Source organism: Limanda limanda, chromosome 19, assembly GCF_963576545.1.
Source record: "Limanda limanda chromosome 19, fLimLim1.1, whole genome shotgun sequence".
In the NCBI taxonomy this organism is placed as follows: Eukaryota; Metazoa; Chordata; class Actinopteri; order Pleuronectiformes; family Pleuronectidae; genus Limanda; species Limanda limanda.
The window spans coordinates 19,397,503-19,413,076 of NC_083654.1; the positions used below are offsets into that span (position 1 = coordinate 19,397,503).

At 40.5% G+C, this 15,574-nt stretch overlaps 2 protein-coding genes across 2 annotated transcripts; both read right to left on the bottom strand.

The window, feature by feature from the left end:
* Window positions 1-2,704: 2,704 nt before the first annotated feature.
* slc52a2 (solute carrier family 52 member 2) lies at window positions 2,705-8,124 on the bottom strand. The gene is made up of 4 exons (XM_061092976.1): window positions 7,919-8,124; window positions 5,580-6,441; window positions 5,360-5,483; window positions 2,705-3,894 (listed from the first exon to the last, which is right to left on the bottom strand). The coding sequence occupies exons 1-4, from the start codon at window positions 8,046-8,048 to the stop codon at window positions 3,685-3,687; spliced, it is 1,326 nt and encodes a 441-aa protein (XP_060948959.1). The 5' UTR covers window positions 8,049-8,124; the 3' UTR covers window positions 2,705-3,684.
* A 1,990-nt stretch (window positions 8,125-10,114) lies between these two features.
* On the bottom strand, window positions 10,115-15,436 carry LOC133026095 (uncharacterized). The gene is made up of 4 exons (XM_061092950.1): window positions 15,408-15,436; window positions 14,640-14,690; window positions 14,185-14,251; window positions 10,115-13,455 (listed from the first exon to the last, which is right to left on the bottom strand). The coding sequence occupies exons 1-4, from the start codon at window positions 15,420-15,422 to the stop codon at window positions 10,976-10,978; spliced, it is 2,613 nt and encodes an 870-aa protein (XP_060948933.1). The 5' UTR covers window positions 15,423-15,436; the 3' UTR covers window positions 10,115-10,975.
* Between the last annotated feature and the right edge of the window lie 138 nt (window positions 15,437-15,574).

Sequence of the window (15,574 nt, forward strand, 5' to 3'; positions counted from 1 at the left end):
AAGATCACATGTTCCACCATATTTGCTTTATTTTCTCATCATGAAACTGTGATATAATTCTTTGTCATGGATGAATCCTTCAGAGTTGAATTTTTAAATTGTTTTCGTTAAATATAATTAAATGATTTTCAAGAAACTCAGTTCTGGCTCTGATGTTCCTTCGATGATAATTCTGGTTGACTGTTAATTTAGCTCCATATCGGGACAAGTCTTTATTTTGTCTTATTTCTAATCTGCTGCTCTCTGACTTAATGCTAACTTACTAAACCTGTCAGAATCATAGAGAGTAAAAACAACCGTTGGCCATATATTAGCATGCTAAAGTTAGCATGTAGCTCAAAGTGCCTGTAGGCTCCCAGGGCCGGCGGACTGCTGACTAACTTTGTCTTCTTATGTAACGGACGTTAAACTTTATTCTTTATCTATATAAGCCATAAACTATACAGCTGCTGGCTGTTGCTCATTGTAGAACATTCAGTTAGCCATCATTAAACGCTCGGAAATTCTGCAGCAAGAACATTTGGATGCAGAAATATAACATTTCTTGAAAATCAACACACAGAAACGTTTCCTGATTATGTCAGACTTTGTTTTTCAACTAAAGAACGGACGATGCTGGTCCCAATTTTAAGTTAAAAGTTTCAGACATAATTTCTTTGAGAGGAAATAATTCTTAGAAAATAAGTTTTTCTTTAAATTTGAAGATCTCAAACTAAACGTTCTAAAAACAATGTGTTCAAATATCAAATCAAAACAAATTAGTAAGAGTATTTAGATGGTTTAAGATGAGAGGAAGTTGTAAAGTCTGCTCATGGGGTGGATCAGGTTTGTCATTCTAGTGATTCTTTGTTCTCATGAGGAACAACAACAAACAGGCGTGTGTTTGTTTGTCTCGTCCTGTGTTGCTGAGCAGAGACTGAGGATGAATCCCAGGGAGTGAAAACCAGTCAACAAAGGGTTAACTCAACATTAATATGTCACCAGGAGGAAGAATTCTCCTCCAACTCTTCCTCAAGGTTCAATCTGTGACTCCTGCATGTGGTTAATGTGTCTTGTTTATTGTCTGAAGATACTGTCGGTAGACGTCTAAGGTTTTATGTGCAGATTCTCAGACGTTCACATGACGTGAAACATTACAGGTTAAATGCTGAAAAAGCTCCGGTGCAAAGTGTTGAAGTTATTTCATTTGATCGAGGCAGCGTTTGGGTTAAACCTCCGACATGGAGCATGAGCAGCTGCTGAACTGGTAACTATTATATAACCTGAGAAAACATCTGACCAGTACATTGTTTATTGAAATAGAAACCATAGAGGCAAAAATAATAGACAGTCCTGCGTTGTGTAAGAAGAATTATCAATTAGTTCTGGAAGTGCAATCATAAAGATCCAAAATAAATGTCTTTCAAAGGAAGACAGATCAAGAACATAACAATATAATGTTTAAAACCTGCAAAATATTAAAACATCAATAATAAGTAGAAAAAAAGTGAAATCAACATGTCTCTTTTTACAGCAACTTCAAACAATTAATGTAAAAAGATGAAAGTTTGCATCCGTGAAGATACTCACTCGTCTGGTGGAGAGATCTCTGCAGAGAGAGAGAGGAGCCTCGGTCCTGTGCAGTAAAGTGTGTGTGTGTGTGCACCGGGCGATCAAACCCTCCCGTGGGCGAGTGGGTGTGAGACCATGTAGCCAACCATGACAAATGTTTGGTTAACTAATCAGCGTCTGAACCTCGAGCTCCGTCCCGGTCAGGACTTCAGATCATCACTGAACATCCCGACTCTCAATCACCGATCTGTGTTTCCTGAGGCAACAACATCTGAGGAGGCAACTCAAGAATCTGCAGAATTTATTAACTCTGCTTAAGGGGATCATGGGAGCAGAGGTGTTTACGGCCGCTCGGTTACACAACAACACAATTCATCGTTTGAGTAGCAACGCACAAAGTAGTAGAAATCCTTAATTCATTGTTGCAGGAAAGAAAACAGATTATTGTAACGTTATGTAATCATTAAAAACTATAAACTCTAATTACCAAGACCGATGTGAGATAAGTCCAGGGATCAGATGCTGACAAGTTCTTTAAAGAACAGTTTGACATAATTTGCTTTATTATCAAGAGTTTGTGCAGTTTAGAGATAAAAATACATTATTTCTGTTACACTACAGAATTTGAAAAATGTGTTGTTGTAAAATGCTGTTAAACTTTGGACAGAGTGAGACTGGACGTCTACTCCCGGCTTCGTTTGGACAAGCTAAACATCACACGGCTGAAAAGTTTAATTTAACATCACATTTAAAGTGAAACTAACACACTTCAGTCGGGTTTAATTTTAATTTGTCCAATTTTCCTCAGCAGATGAGGAGTTTTCATCGGATGTTACGAATTCTAGTAACAATTAAAGCTCATTTATAAATTATTCTTTTTATCTTTGTGATCATTTCCATCTGTGGTGCCAATAAACAGCAGATGGTTAATTACATTAAAGTAGCATCACAAGTTCAATGTATAAAAGTCATATATATCCACTTCATTCTTTTTTTATATTTCTAAATAAAGTACAGAATTGATTGTTTATCCTTGTTTGTATGAACTCTAGTATTATTCTATTTCATATCATTTCACACTGTATTAATCTTAACTGAGCTAATATCAGTGTTTGTTTCTCAATAATGCAAATAACAATTTCAACAAATCATCTTCGTTCACCAACATCAGCTGTTTAATGTCAAGATGTATGTTTACATTACAATCATATTTTTTTTAAATCAACAAAAAGGCCACATTTGTGAATAATTCACATTAAAAAAACCTGATATATTATTGAAAAGATAAAAAACAAAAAAACAGGATTTCAGGCATGAAGTTGAGGCACGTTTGACAAGTGTTATCGTTTCCTTTTGGTTCAACGTAGTAAAGCATCTGTTCTGTAGTCGGGTGACAGATTTAACTCACAGGGTCAAGACGCAAATCAAAGATTGACTTGATAAAATCCCTTGCTTCCCAAAACCGTCCACTAATTGCTTTGCTATTCATCATCACGGACAGATATTGTTCCCTGCAGGTGGCAGAACATCCCAGAATGAACAACCAGCAAAACCATGTAAAACTATTTCATAAAACATTACGAGAAAAGAGGGTTAAACATTGTTTGAAATAAGAAACGTCACAGCATCTTTGTAGAGTCGTTCTGAAGTCACGGTTTTCACACATAATACTGACTTGACCCTGAGCCGCAGATGTAGGAAGCTGAAGTCAGACATTTGAAAATGAAATAAAAACAAAACAATTGTAGTAGTTTGCATCCTTCACATAACTCGGCTCCAGGAGCAACAGATGTGGACGAACAAGTTCATGATTGTGTCCCTGAGTAAATAACTTTTCACATGATCTCAGAGGGAAAACCTCCATCATCATCAGCTGCGGCTCCTTCTTCAACTACAGGGATTCGTTATAAAAGACCCACACAAAGCTCTTGTGGTGTAACTGCATCATACGTGTGTTACATCCCCTCGGTCATGTGCAGAAACACAGAGCTCCCATTATCGTGATTCCACTTCCCTGAGGCTCCGGGGCCTCGAGTCGGGGGAGGAAGCCTCTCAGGACGGTGGCATGATCCTCTGTTTCACTCAGGAGCCTAAAAACAAAACCAGTCTGTGGGAACCCTGAGGTATCTCCTGTTAACTGCAGTTGTCCACACAGTCCTGAGCGCTGGAGAACACGTGGTAGACGTTGATCAGGGGGAACATGCTGAGGGCCCCGACCAGGGAGCCGGCCTGGATGAAGATGCCGCACCACAGCAGGGCGGCGTGGCCCTTCTCGTGAAGCAGAGTCCCAATCACCACCTTCAGGTACGAGAAGAGGCCGGTGAAGATGATCCAGGAGACGACCTGTAGGGGGCGCAAACACCAGGCCGGGGTCAGAAGTGGATGAGGAGAACAAGGAGACACCTCTGTGGTGTTTGGGATCGGCCACCGGGGGCATCAGATACTTCATTTACAAAAGGCAGAAAAAAGGATTTGTATTCTTGTTGTTCAGATTTATAAAACTCAATCTTCATCCAGTTCGTTGCAGATGCAGGAGCCTGATTTCTCAATCAGCTTTTATTACAACCTGTGTTCAGGTCTGAGAATAAAACAGAGAACACAACAGTTTCGAAAAAGAACAAACACTCATATCATCGTTACATCACATGTACCAACTGTACATCTCCATCATTGTGAGAACGGCGATAAATTATCCATCATGAATATAATTATCACAGGAAGAGAAATTTATAAACCTACAATTTAAGATTGAAAATATTATTATTATATTATTTTATCTAGAAAAAAAAAAGAACCTAAATAGAGGGGGTCGAGCGGTCGTCCTCTAACCAGAAGGTCGGGGGTTCGATCCCAGTTTTTCCCCATTTTGAATGATGAAGTGTCCTTGGGCAAGAAGCTGAACCCAAATTTCCTTCTTATAGAGAAAAGTGCTGCACATAGATGCACTGTATGAATAATTGTGAACTGTGAATGTGTGAATGTTAAGTGCTTTGAGTGGTAAAGCTCTTTAGAAATACTGTCCATTTACCATTTTAAATACAAATTATTATTTATTATTGGCGTTTCCCCTTGTTGTTAAGTCTTGATCTTACATCAGTCACCCTGAGATTGTTCAGATAATTCATGTGATGCACAGTTTTTAACAGTTAACAGAAATCAATGTGTGGAAAATTACATGTGCATGTTTTTTGTGAGTAAACTGTGTAGGACTTGTTCAGAAATATATATTTATTTTTGTATTGACTGATAGGAATCCACAGCACCAAGTATCAAACACTGTCCAGTACGAAAAAATATCATTGAATGTTTGCCCAGAGTTTTTATACATACATTTTCTAGCTTAAATTAAGATTTGCAAATTAAAGATTATTTACAATGCTAATGTGAAAAATGTGAAAAATTCCACTGATCAATGTCTTAATACTGTTGTGACTGTTTTCTGTGCACGTAGCTGATACAACATCAACGTCTTCCACTTCCTGTTGAGCTTTATTCCTGCGACTGTGAGCTGGATTTGATTCCTCTTTCTGTAGCAGTGATCCCGTCTGCTCTCGGTTTTGTTTCCTGTTCATCACTTTGTATAAAAAGCTTCCTTCTTAACTTCTGGTGGTTGCACTCTGGGCCGTGTTGCTGGCTGTGTAACTCCCTGCAGAGCGAATAATTTAAACTCTAAAGGCAACTCCTGTGCTGAGAAAGTAATTATTTCGAATCTCTACACTAATTTATTGTACGAGTAAATTCTTTAAACCACGTGTATCAATTGCAACCTTTGACTTCTTGACAACTAAGCCTCAGCATGAGCACTCACCACTAAAGCCACGCCAGCAGGATTCCCCAGGAGCGGAGGGCAGGGGCTGAGAGCTGCTAACGCCACCAGGTATGCAGCGAACACCCCCCCCGCTAGCGACAGGAAGCCCAGACCGGTGGCCGTCCTGCGAACAAAGCACAGCAGGAAACACATGGTCACAAACATCAACATTAAAATGATCACACACAGTTTGTAAGGATCTGATTGTACTTGATCTCACCTGAGGACGAAGAACATGGCCAGGAAGCAGGCCACGGGGTTCGCCATGTTGCCGAGGACGACAGAGAGGTGATAGGTCATGATGCCGTAGGGCAGGCAGGTGAAGCTCTGCACGGACGGCAGGACGCCGTTGGTGAGGGCGTTGGAGACGGCGAGCAGCGCCAGCAGGTAGATGTTGTGTGACGTCCAGAAGGTCTGAGCCAGCGGAGGCTGCTGCTCCTCCAGCTGCACCTGCTCCTCAGACACCGGCGTCCCTCCGTTCCGCAGGGGGTGTGTCTCTTCGCCGCTCTTCACCGGCTCCGCGGCGTCCGACGCCTGGGGCGGCTCGCCGGGCGTCGGTTCCAGCTGCCTCCGCGTCAACGCCAGGAAGCTTGCAGCCGAGATCGAGAGCATGACGAACAGGAACCAGAAGAAGTTCTGGGCGGGGAACTTCTCCTCGAAATACTGTGGCTGCACCGTCCCATTCACCGTGGTACACTCCAGTCTGCTGACGCCTTGTCCCAACGCCACGACGCACGGGAACAAGGCGCTGAGGCCCTGGCCGATGAAGAAGGTGCGGATGTACTGGGGCGGGTAGTGGAACATGAAGGGCAGGAAGGTGACGTTGGACGTGCAGCAGACCAGGGACAGCACGAAGGTGAAGAGCAGGAAGGGCAGCGACCTCTCGTCTCCCGCTATCGTGACCGTGTGCGACCAGAAGATGGCGAGGAGCGCGGACGCCACCACGGCCAGCAGCTGGATGGCGTGGATCAGCAGGCGCTCGTTCAGACGGCCCGGGGCACAGTGGTGCGTGATCGTCACGGCGATGGGACCCAGGTTCCCAAACGCTATGAGCACGGAGAGGAAGGCCGGAAGGTTCCATCCTGAGACGATAGGGGGGGGGGATATCAGTGAGGTCATATTTTTAAAAAAAATATTGGATATTTCTTTGATTATCAGTTTATTTTTATTTATTTTTATATTTTAACTGTGTTCTCTCAATCTGAAGATGTTTTTCTGATTATATTTGTATCTGTTTCTGATAAGATAAATATACGTCTTGATAATTATACGTGATGACTTTTGACCGGTTGTAACTAGTTTCACACTCCTTGGTAAAATAAAATATTGATCTCCAATACTTATATTTGACAACTTCAGTAACGTTTTTCATATAAAACATATTATAAATAACAAGATTTGGTCCAGTTCTAAATTAGTCTTTCTTGTGGGATGTTGTTCGTCTATAATTGAGTCCATACAAGTACCTGGGTGTCACACTGGACAATAAACTGGACTGGTCCACCAACACATCATATGTGATATGTGTTAATATAAACCATATTGATATAATATATCATTTTATACAATAATATTGTCTTTTGCACACTCTGTCTACATATTCTTACACTCATAGTATATTATATTACCTGTTGTATAGTCAAATACTTATATTCATATTCATACCTCTACTATATATCATATATTATATCATACTCTCTGTATATTCTTTGTATACATAAGTCTATTCTATACTATTATTATTATATATACTGTTACTGCCATTATTACTATGTACTGCTTTTATATTGGTATAGTTACTATCATATATAAATATATGTTATATTCTATACTATATATACTGTACTTTTCTTATATACTGTCTAACAATAACATTACCATCATATCATCAGTACTATTACCATCATCTTGCCACTGCACCTTATCCACCTATTTATCTTGTGTTTCTGTTTTTTATTCTTTCTACCTCAATATTTTTTATATATACCGGCTGCTATGACAACTTAATTTCCCTTCGGGGATATATAAAGTACTCTACCTATCTATCTATCTATCTATAGATGTATTTTAAGTTCAAACTGTGTTCATACTATTTATACTTTATTTTATCTGTACACACCTTTGATACTTTGATATATCTTTATATTGCTTGATTACTTATCTTATTACTTAATTGTATTATTACTACTTCGTTGTACTGCTGCCACTCAGCTAATTGACCTCTAGTGACACTAATAAATCTAATCATGTTTGTAACCATGAGTATTTTGTTACTCTAACTTGTAATGGAGTATTTCTCAGTGTGCTGATGCTTAAGAGAAGTAAAGTATCCGAGTACTTAAAAGCATTACACCACACACACACGACATCACTTCCGGTGGGCTTCAGTTAAATGTGTCGCTAGCTTCCGGGTGGCTAACGTCGCTAGCTTGACTTTAGCACCGAGTTGAAACCACAATGAAAAGATGTAAAAAACAGAAGAATCACACACAACAAAGTCCTGGAGAGACAACACAAATGAACACACACAACAGACCCACAAGTAGCGGGAGAAATCACCTTCCGGTAGAACCCGCACCACCACCGGCAGCTCGACCCACAGACTGTTGACGGAAACCCACGAACCCATCCCGAACAGAGCCGTGAGCAGGTGGGTCACCGCGGCGCTGCTCCACCAGCGGCCGGACATGGTGCCTCGGATCCGGCCTCACGAACCAGGAGGACTCGGTGGGTGTGTGGAAGGGGGGGGGAAGTGGTTTCTAGCGTGGACGCAAACAACAAGTGTGAAGGATCCACGCGTTGGTGGAGCAATGGAGGACGTCACCGCCCACCTTTCCTGCTGCGTTCAAGGACACCTCGTGAATGAGAGTTACATAGATTTGTAAAGGTCAGATGATAGAAGAAAGAAAGAAAGAAAGAAAGATAGATAGATAGATAGATAGATAGATAGATAGATAGATAGATAGATAGATAGATAGATAGATAGATAGATAGATAGATAGATAGATAGATAGATAGATAGATAGATAGATAGATAGATAGATAGATAGATAGATAGATAGATAGATAGATAGATAGAGAGAGAGAGAGAGAGAGAGAGAGAGAGAGAGATAGATAGATAGATAGATAGATAGATAGATAGATAGATAGATAGATAGATAGATAGATAGATAGATAGATAGATAGATAGATAGATAGATAGATAGATAGATAGATAGACAGATGGACAGATAGACCGATAGACAGATAGACAGATAGATAGATAGATAGATAGATAGATAGATAGATAGATAGATAGATAGATAGATAGATAGATAGATAGATAGATAGATAGATAGATAGATAGATAGATAGATGGACAGATAGATCGATAGAGAGAGAGAGATAGATAGATAGATGGACAGATAGATCGATAGAGAGAGAGATAGATAGATAGATAGATAGATAGATAGATAGATAGATAGATAGATAGATGGACAGATGGACAGATAGACCGATAGAGATAGAGAGAGAGATAGATAGATAGATAGATAGATAGATGGACAGATAGATCGATAGAGATAGATAGATAGATAGATAGATAGATAGATAGATAGATAGATAGATAGATAGATAGATAGATAGATAGATAGATAGATAGATAGATAGATTACTTTATTCATCCCCGAAGGGAAATTAAGTCGTCATAGCAGCCAGTATATTTGAATACAATAAAATAGAATAAAATAGAATAAAATAAAAAATATTGAGGTAGAAAGAATAACAACAGAAACACAAGATAAATAGGTAGATAAGGTGCAGTGGCAAGATGATGGTAATAGTACTGATGATATGATGGTAATGTTATTGTTAGACAGTATATAAAAATAGTACAGTATATATAGTATATAATATAACATAAAAATATATTTATATATGATAGTAATTATACCAATATAATAGCAGTATATAGTAATAATGGCAGCAACAGTATATATAATAATAATAGTAATATAATAACAATAATTATAACATGTACACATGTATAAATATGTGTATATAGACTTATATATACAAAGAATATACAGAGAGTATGCTATAATATATGATATATAGTAGAGGTATAAATATATATATATGGGATAATATATATGGGATGTTGTTTTAATATTAAACCGGAGTCACGTGGATCAATGTGTTTTCATTACATTAGAATGAGTCTGTATGTTCACGAAGGCAGTCGTGTTACTCCACCGTGTTTCTACAGTGGACCAATCCAAAAACTATCTTGTTTTTCTCTTATTTTTCATGTTTATTCATTTTTAGTGTCCCATTAATGCTTTTCTGTGATTCGTTTTCATGTGACACAGCTGCTCTATATTCTTTCATTTATTTTTGAAGACTACCTTGTTTCAAATCACTTAAAGTCTGCTACTCATCAGTGATGAAGTTTATTTCTCAGTCAAGCTATTCCCGGGGCTACTAATATTTGTCATATGTGTCATAATACAAAGTCTGTTCCCAAACTGAATAGTTAAAATAACACATTCTTTAACGTTAACTTCTCAGGCGACCTTTGCACAAGCCTTTCATAACTTTATTGTACCAGGTTTAGTAGATTCGTCAGTTTTACAGATGCTCCTGAAGGCATCATAAGATGGTGCGGTCGTTTTAACTACTGGTGACAACTAATGCGGGCGGTATTTCCTAAAAAAAAAAAAAAGTTTTTCCCTTGAAATTATAAGAACTCTGAGAATTTATTTGTCAATTCCGTCTTTAATGGAGACAATTCAAACACTGAACAGCTGACAAGGGGACACGAGTACATCGAAGTTGTTCAATCAAACACAAAAGATGTCTCCACCTGCACCTCATAATAGGCATAACCAGGAAAAACAAACATATCTGCACAATGACCCCTATAATCTCCTTATTGACCCCCCCTTTTCTTCAGGCTCTGTCAGTCAAAGCTTCTATAAGCATGAACTCACTGACATGGCTGCTGGACGTGATGCAACCTCTAATGTCCTTTGTGCCCAAGGAACCAGAGCTGAGGCTGTTCTGTAACATTTAACTCTCGGATCGAGGAGAAGACGTTTGACTAACTGTTTCTACTTTATCACAAAGTTAACAAAAACAAAATAAGACAAAAAAATATATATATATGTATAAACATAGGAGGGGTTTATTGTGACAGTGTATCATTGATTGAACATATTTTAACTCTGCATGATCACAACAGGTAAACTCTTGGTCTAAACTTATATATACATGTTTAAATGTGTCTTTTTTTAGTATCCAGTGCCATGCAAATGAAATAGTTCAGTGTTATCAGAAATAAAAGTGACAAATCTAACAAAATGTCCCTCGAACAAGCCCGGCATCAAACATGAAATCTGTCAGTTTTTGTATTTTAAAAGGCAGCAGCGGTTTCTTTGTCTTCCAGAGAAACTATAACATCCTTTAAGTCTTTTTTCTGCGTCGGTAGCAACAGCCAAACAAACATGAGCTGACTGGTGCACAACATGACAAACAGAACGATACATAAGTCAATCCTATCTCTGCACAAGTCATCCCCCCCCCCCGTGCTGCTGCCTTCCCTCTGCTCAGCTGCAGCTGCATCACTTCTCCGAACACCTACTTTAGGTATGTCCTCTTAGGAGCCAAAACCAGAGAGAACCCAGGTTTAATCCTGGGAAGTGCAAGCTTCAGCTTCAACACCATCTGGGAGGAGTTGCGGAAGATGCCGTTCAAGTGTTTGCTGGTGTTGTTGAGAATCATCTTCTGGTAAAGGATCTCGCACCGCATGGCTTCTCGTGTCTCCAGCCGGTTTTTCCCGTCAAAGCGCAGCATCATTCTGTCCACGTCCTGCTGCGTCAGGCACGGCCCCCCGTTGGTCCTCACTGTGGACGTGATGTAGTTACTGTCCATGTTCTCCTCCGTCTCTTCTTGTACTCTCACTGACATTTCTCTGTGACTGCTGCTTGCATCGTCTTGCTGGCCAGAGTGTGAATTCTTCACAGCCGGCCCACTGGAAGATTCATCCGAGCTGTTATCCAGCGAACCAGACCGGCCTTCTTCTTCCTGAGAGCTCTCCAGGGGCAAGCTCTTCTGTGAGGAGGCTTTCGGGGACTTGTCAGATATTTTCTTCGTGTAAGGGTACACGTGGGTGATGGGATATTTCGCCATCAGGACGGAGAACGTGCAACTCGCCAGTTGCAAGCTTAAATCTGGTGACGGGAGTTTGGACAAAGTTCCTCCGGGCAGGAAATTCTTCAAGTGATCCTCAGTGACGCCTGCAATAATCTTTATCGCCCTCTTCAGGCAAGCTTTGATCAGGTCCCGATTTGTGCGCCACTCACCACAGTAATCAAACACGCCATCAAAGGTATTCTCTTGCGATGGGCACTGCAGAAAAACGTTTGTAATCTCCTCCGGCTCCAGCAGAGTTGAAGGATCTTTGGACCAATCCAGGAACTTCTGGTAAAGACGGAGCATGTACTGGCTAAAGAGAGAGAACTCGCCTCCACTTTTTAACAGCTGCCAGTACGGGCCGAGGATTTTGCAGTAAATGATGGCCAGGACGCACACGAGGCACTGAATGATGGAATCACTAGCATCAGCGGCAACGCTCTCAAGAATGACGTTTGAGTAGTTATCGTTGTTCAGTGACAGCACGTCGGAGAAGAAGAGAGCAACCTCCTTGTGATGGTGGACGAGACCCGCTGCGGCTTCGAAGTAGTTGTTGAACTTGTTTGACTGGTTTGCTGCGAGTTTGGACGGGTTGTTCTTCTCCTCACAGAAAGCGATCCAGTGATTTTGGGAGTTCTGCCAATCCCTGTTTCGAGGGCTGAGGATGTCAGAAGCCATGTGGATGTAGCGGGAGGTGGCACTTTCTGTCAGATTCACAAACCCCTTGAATTTGGGAAGCTTGTCCCGGCCTAGATTCTCTCCCGCTGAGAGAGTGATCTCTTTTTCAAAGTTCAAAATGTGCTGCTCGACTGCATCATGCACGTCAACGAGGAAAATGGCGTTGTAGTGTATAAACTTCACAGGAGAAACCAGTGAGATCTCCTTACCGAGCAAATTGACCTTGTCATCAAACTCTGCCATGGCGGGATGCTCCTTGCACGTCAGAGCAAACTGATTTTTGAGGAAATTGAAGGAAACTTGTTTGCATTCTGCGGTTTTCCCACCGTACACTTTTGACAGCCTGTGAACAGACAGCATTGTGATGTCCAGAAGGGTCAGGGGCCGTCGGACGTCTAAGATTCCCTCTCCGTTGCTGGATCCTTCCGGACTCACATCCCCTTCTTCTCGTAAAGAGAAGCGTTCTTTCACGGTCACTTTCTTCACGATCCCTCGGTCCATCCCAGAACCTTCACCTGGCATGATTTCAAAACTCTCATATTCTTCCTTGATTCTCACTCTTTCACCTTTGATCTCTCTTCTCATGCGTTTCTTTGGAAAAAACTTCGGCTCTTTTTTCCACACCAGCTCAAATGGACTTTGAAGCAGATTCTCCATCGCTAAATTCCTCCTGTGACTCCTGGTTTCATAATTACGGTAGCAAAACTTCACCTTTTTTATCCTGGGTTTAAGGACTTTATAAGCACTTTGAATATTCCCATTCTTGCAAAACTCCCGGTTGAAGTTTCTGAGCCAAGTTACTAAGATGACCGGGGCGAGCTTCTCCCTCGCGACAAAGTTGCTCAACTCAAGAATCAATCCATTTGTGACTTCAATCGATTGCGCTCGCTCTGAAAAATCCCTCATTTCCAAAAGATGTGTCCGTTCAACCCCAATGCTATCGCATATGGGGCCAACAAAGTCAAAATTGACATCCGATGCCATGAAGGTCCGCCTGGCTTCAGTTCCCAGACTCAAGGTCGTCGCGATGCCTCTTTCAATCAACCGACGGAAGTCAGCAGCATAGTGTCTGGGGAAAATGTTTTTAAGCCAATTAACAACGGCAAGCCACGGGAAGTTATTTTCCTCTCTCATGACTCCCACTTGCATCAGGAGTCTGTTCTTGCATTTCATCTGTTCAAGCTCCAATCCTTCCCCCGACTGAGGCCCAATGAAATCTGCAACAAGCTTCCAATAGTACTCATCTCCTGAAAAGACAGAGAAGACAGCAAGTGATTAGAGAGAAAACACTTCAGAGGTGAGGGCGCAGGTTTTGAATGAAGTGGAAGCAAGTGTAACAGAGATAAGAATGCACTGTATTTATTTTTGTTTATAATTTGTAGTTGTGTGAATTTTATTATGTTATTTTATTTTGTTAACCCTTCCTGCGGAAGTGATGTCACTGTGTACCACTTTTTGTGCTCCCCGAGTGTGTTACTTCCTGTCAGTTCTTCTGTTCCCTCAGTTAAACTTTTCCTCACAGAGGGTAGGTGGCATGCAGAAAAGCTCCGCACTGTTTATAGTTTTCCTTAAAGAAATTACCGTTGTAAATTGTATATTGTATATATAGGTATCTTGTGTTGTTGTTTCGGATGTTTATATGTTTTGTAAATGTTGTTATTTATCATCCACGGAGATGTTTTATTTTAATGCGGCCGCCATTTTGTTTTCGCCACGTGGATTTTGACAGGCTCTGATGTTAATGTATTTTATTTTGTAGACTGTTGTGTGGAGCTGCTAACTTACAGTGACATTCACTCCATATCTGCAGGTCTGCAGGAGAATAAAGCAACAAATATCAAGTCCTGAGTTGCGTGTGTTTCATGTCTGTTACACAAGGTTGCTGTGAAAGAAATATTCTCACACCAACAATAATTAAGTTATAGATAGTTAGCTCACACAGTCAGTTTACTACATGGTCAATGTTTTCATCTTACTCAGATTAGCTTCAGCTACAACTTCTTTTCCCCACAGAGAGAAACTTTCGCACTCCTCCACTGGGTTCTGTAAAGTTTTAAAAGAGGAAAACACATTAGTTAAGTTTCGATCCTCACAATCTGTAAACCTCAAGAAAAAGGGAAATGTGAACTTCATGATAAAATGCTTGCTCGTCCTTTCTAATTGTCACCAATGTCTGATCACACAGTCAATTTGAATATGTTGTTAAATGTACATCAACACTTTCATATCAACCCTTAAGAGTCATGGGCTGTTATGGCCCTTTTCAATGCTTTTGATTTAGCCTTTATAGACCAGTAAAAATATTACAACATGAAAGACAAAAATTATTACAAGTAAAACTGCATCAGAGGCAATTATAACAATCAGATTTACTTTTCAGTCAATGTCGTTTGAGCAAGGAGAAGAAACCGAACAGAAACAAGGGTCGTACCTTTGGTGTCGTCCCCGGCAACGAGTCACTGCTCAAATCCTCCATTCTTTCCTAACAGAGAAAACACAGTGTTAACAGTTTGCAGCATTTAGTTTTTTTAAGTTATAGATCATTCTCCTTAACTTCTGTAACTAAATATCCGAATAGTTTAGATGAATTATCTTGTATGTATTATACTGTGTTGTAATGAGACAACACAAATATGAGGCGTCTCCTCATCAAATCAACACAATGGAATGTGTTGGACAGGAAGAAATCGCTCAGCCCCGCGGTGCAAAAGTTAAATTAAAATAAAATCAAATTAAAAAGAGCTGACTGTAAAATATAAATGTTAAATACAAAAAAAACCTATATACAGATGTTAGTCATGAGTTGAGTGAGTTTAGGAAACTGAGGGTGGAAACACGTGTGAGCAACAACATCTACACACTTTGTTTCCTGTTAAACAAAAAATAAACAAAACCAACACAAGTCAATCCACGTGGTTTAACTGGTTCTGACACTAAATTAAAAAGCTTCTACACAACATCTGCAAATGAGAAAGAGACAATTCTCAAATAGCCACCTGGAGGCTAAGGTTAGCCTTGGGAGCTACATGCTACAAAAGTTAGCGCCAACGCTGAGCTGCGGGGGAACTGAGAACAACACACAACAATAAACTTCACAACAACACGGAAGCAGAACAGCTGAGGCGTTTCCAGTTAGTTTCATATTAAAAAACAGGGGGAAATTATTAAAAAACACGAATTAAAAACAATGAATTCTCACCACAGGCTCCAACATCCTCGCTCCACTCGTAGCGGAAGAGCAGGAACCGCCAGCTCAGCCGGTGATTGGATAAGGAAACGCTAAACAGCCTCTGATTGGACAGTTCTACAGCAGGCTGGCTGTGGCCGATCCCTCCACCAATCACAGAGCGGACCACTGATGCATTG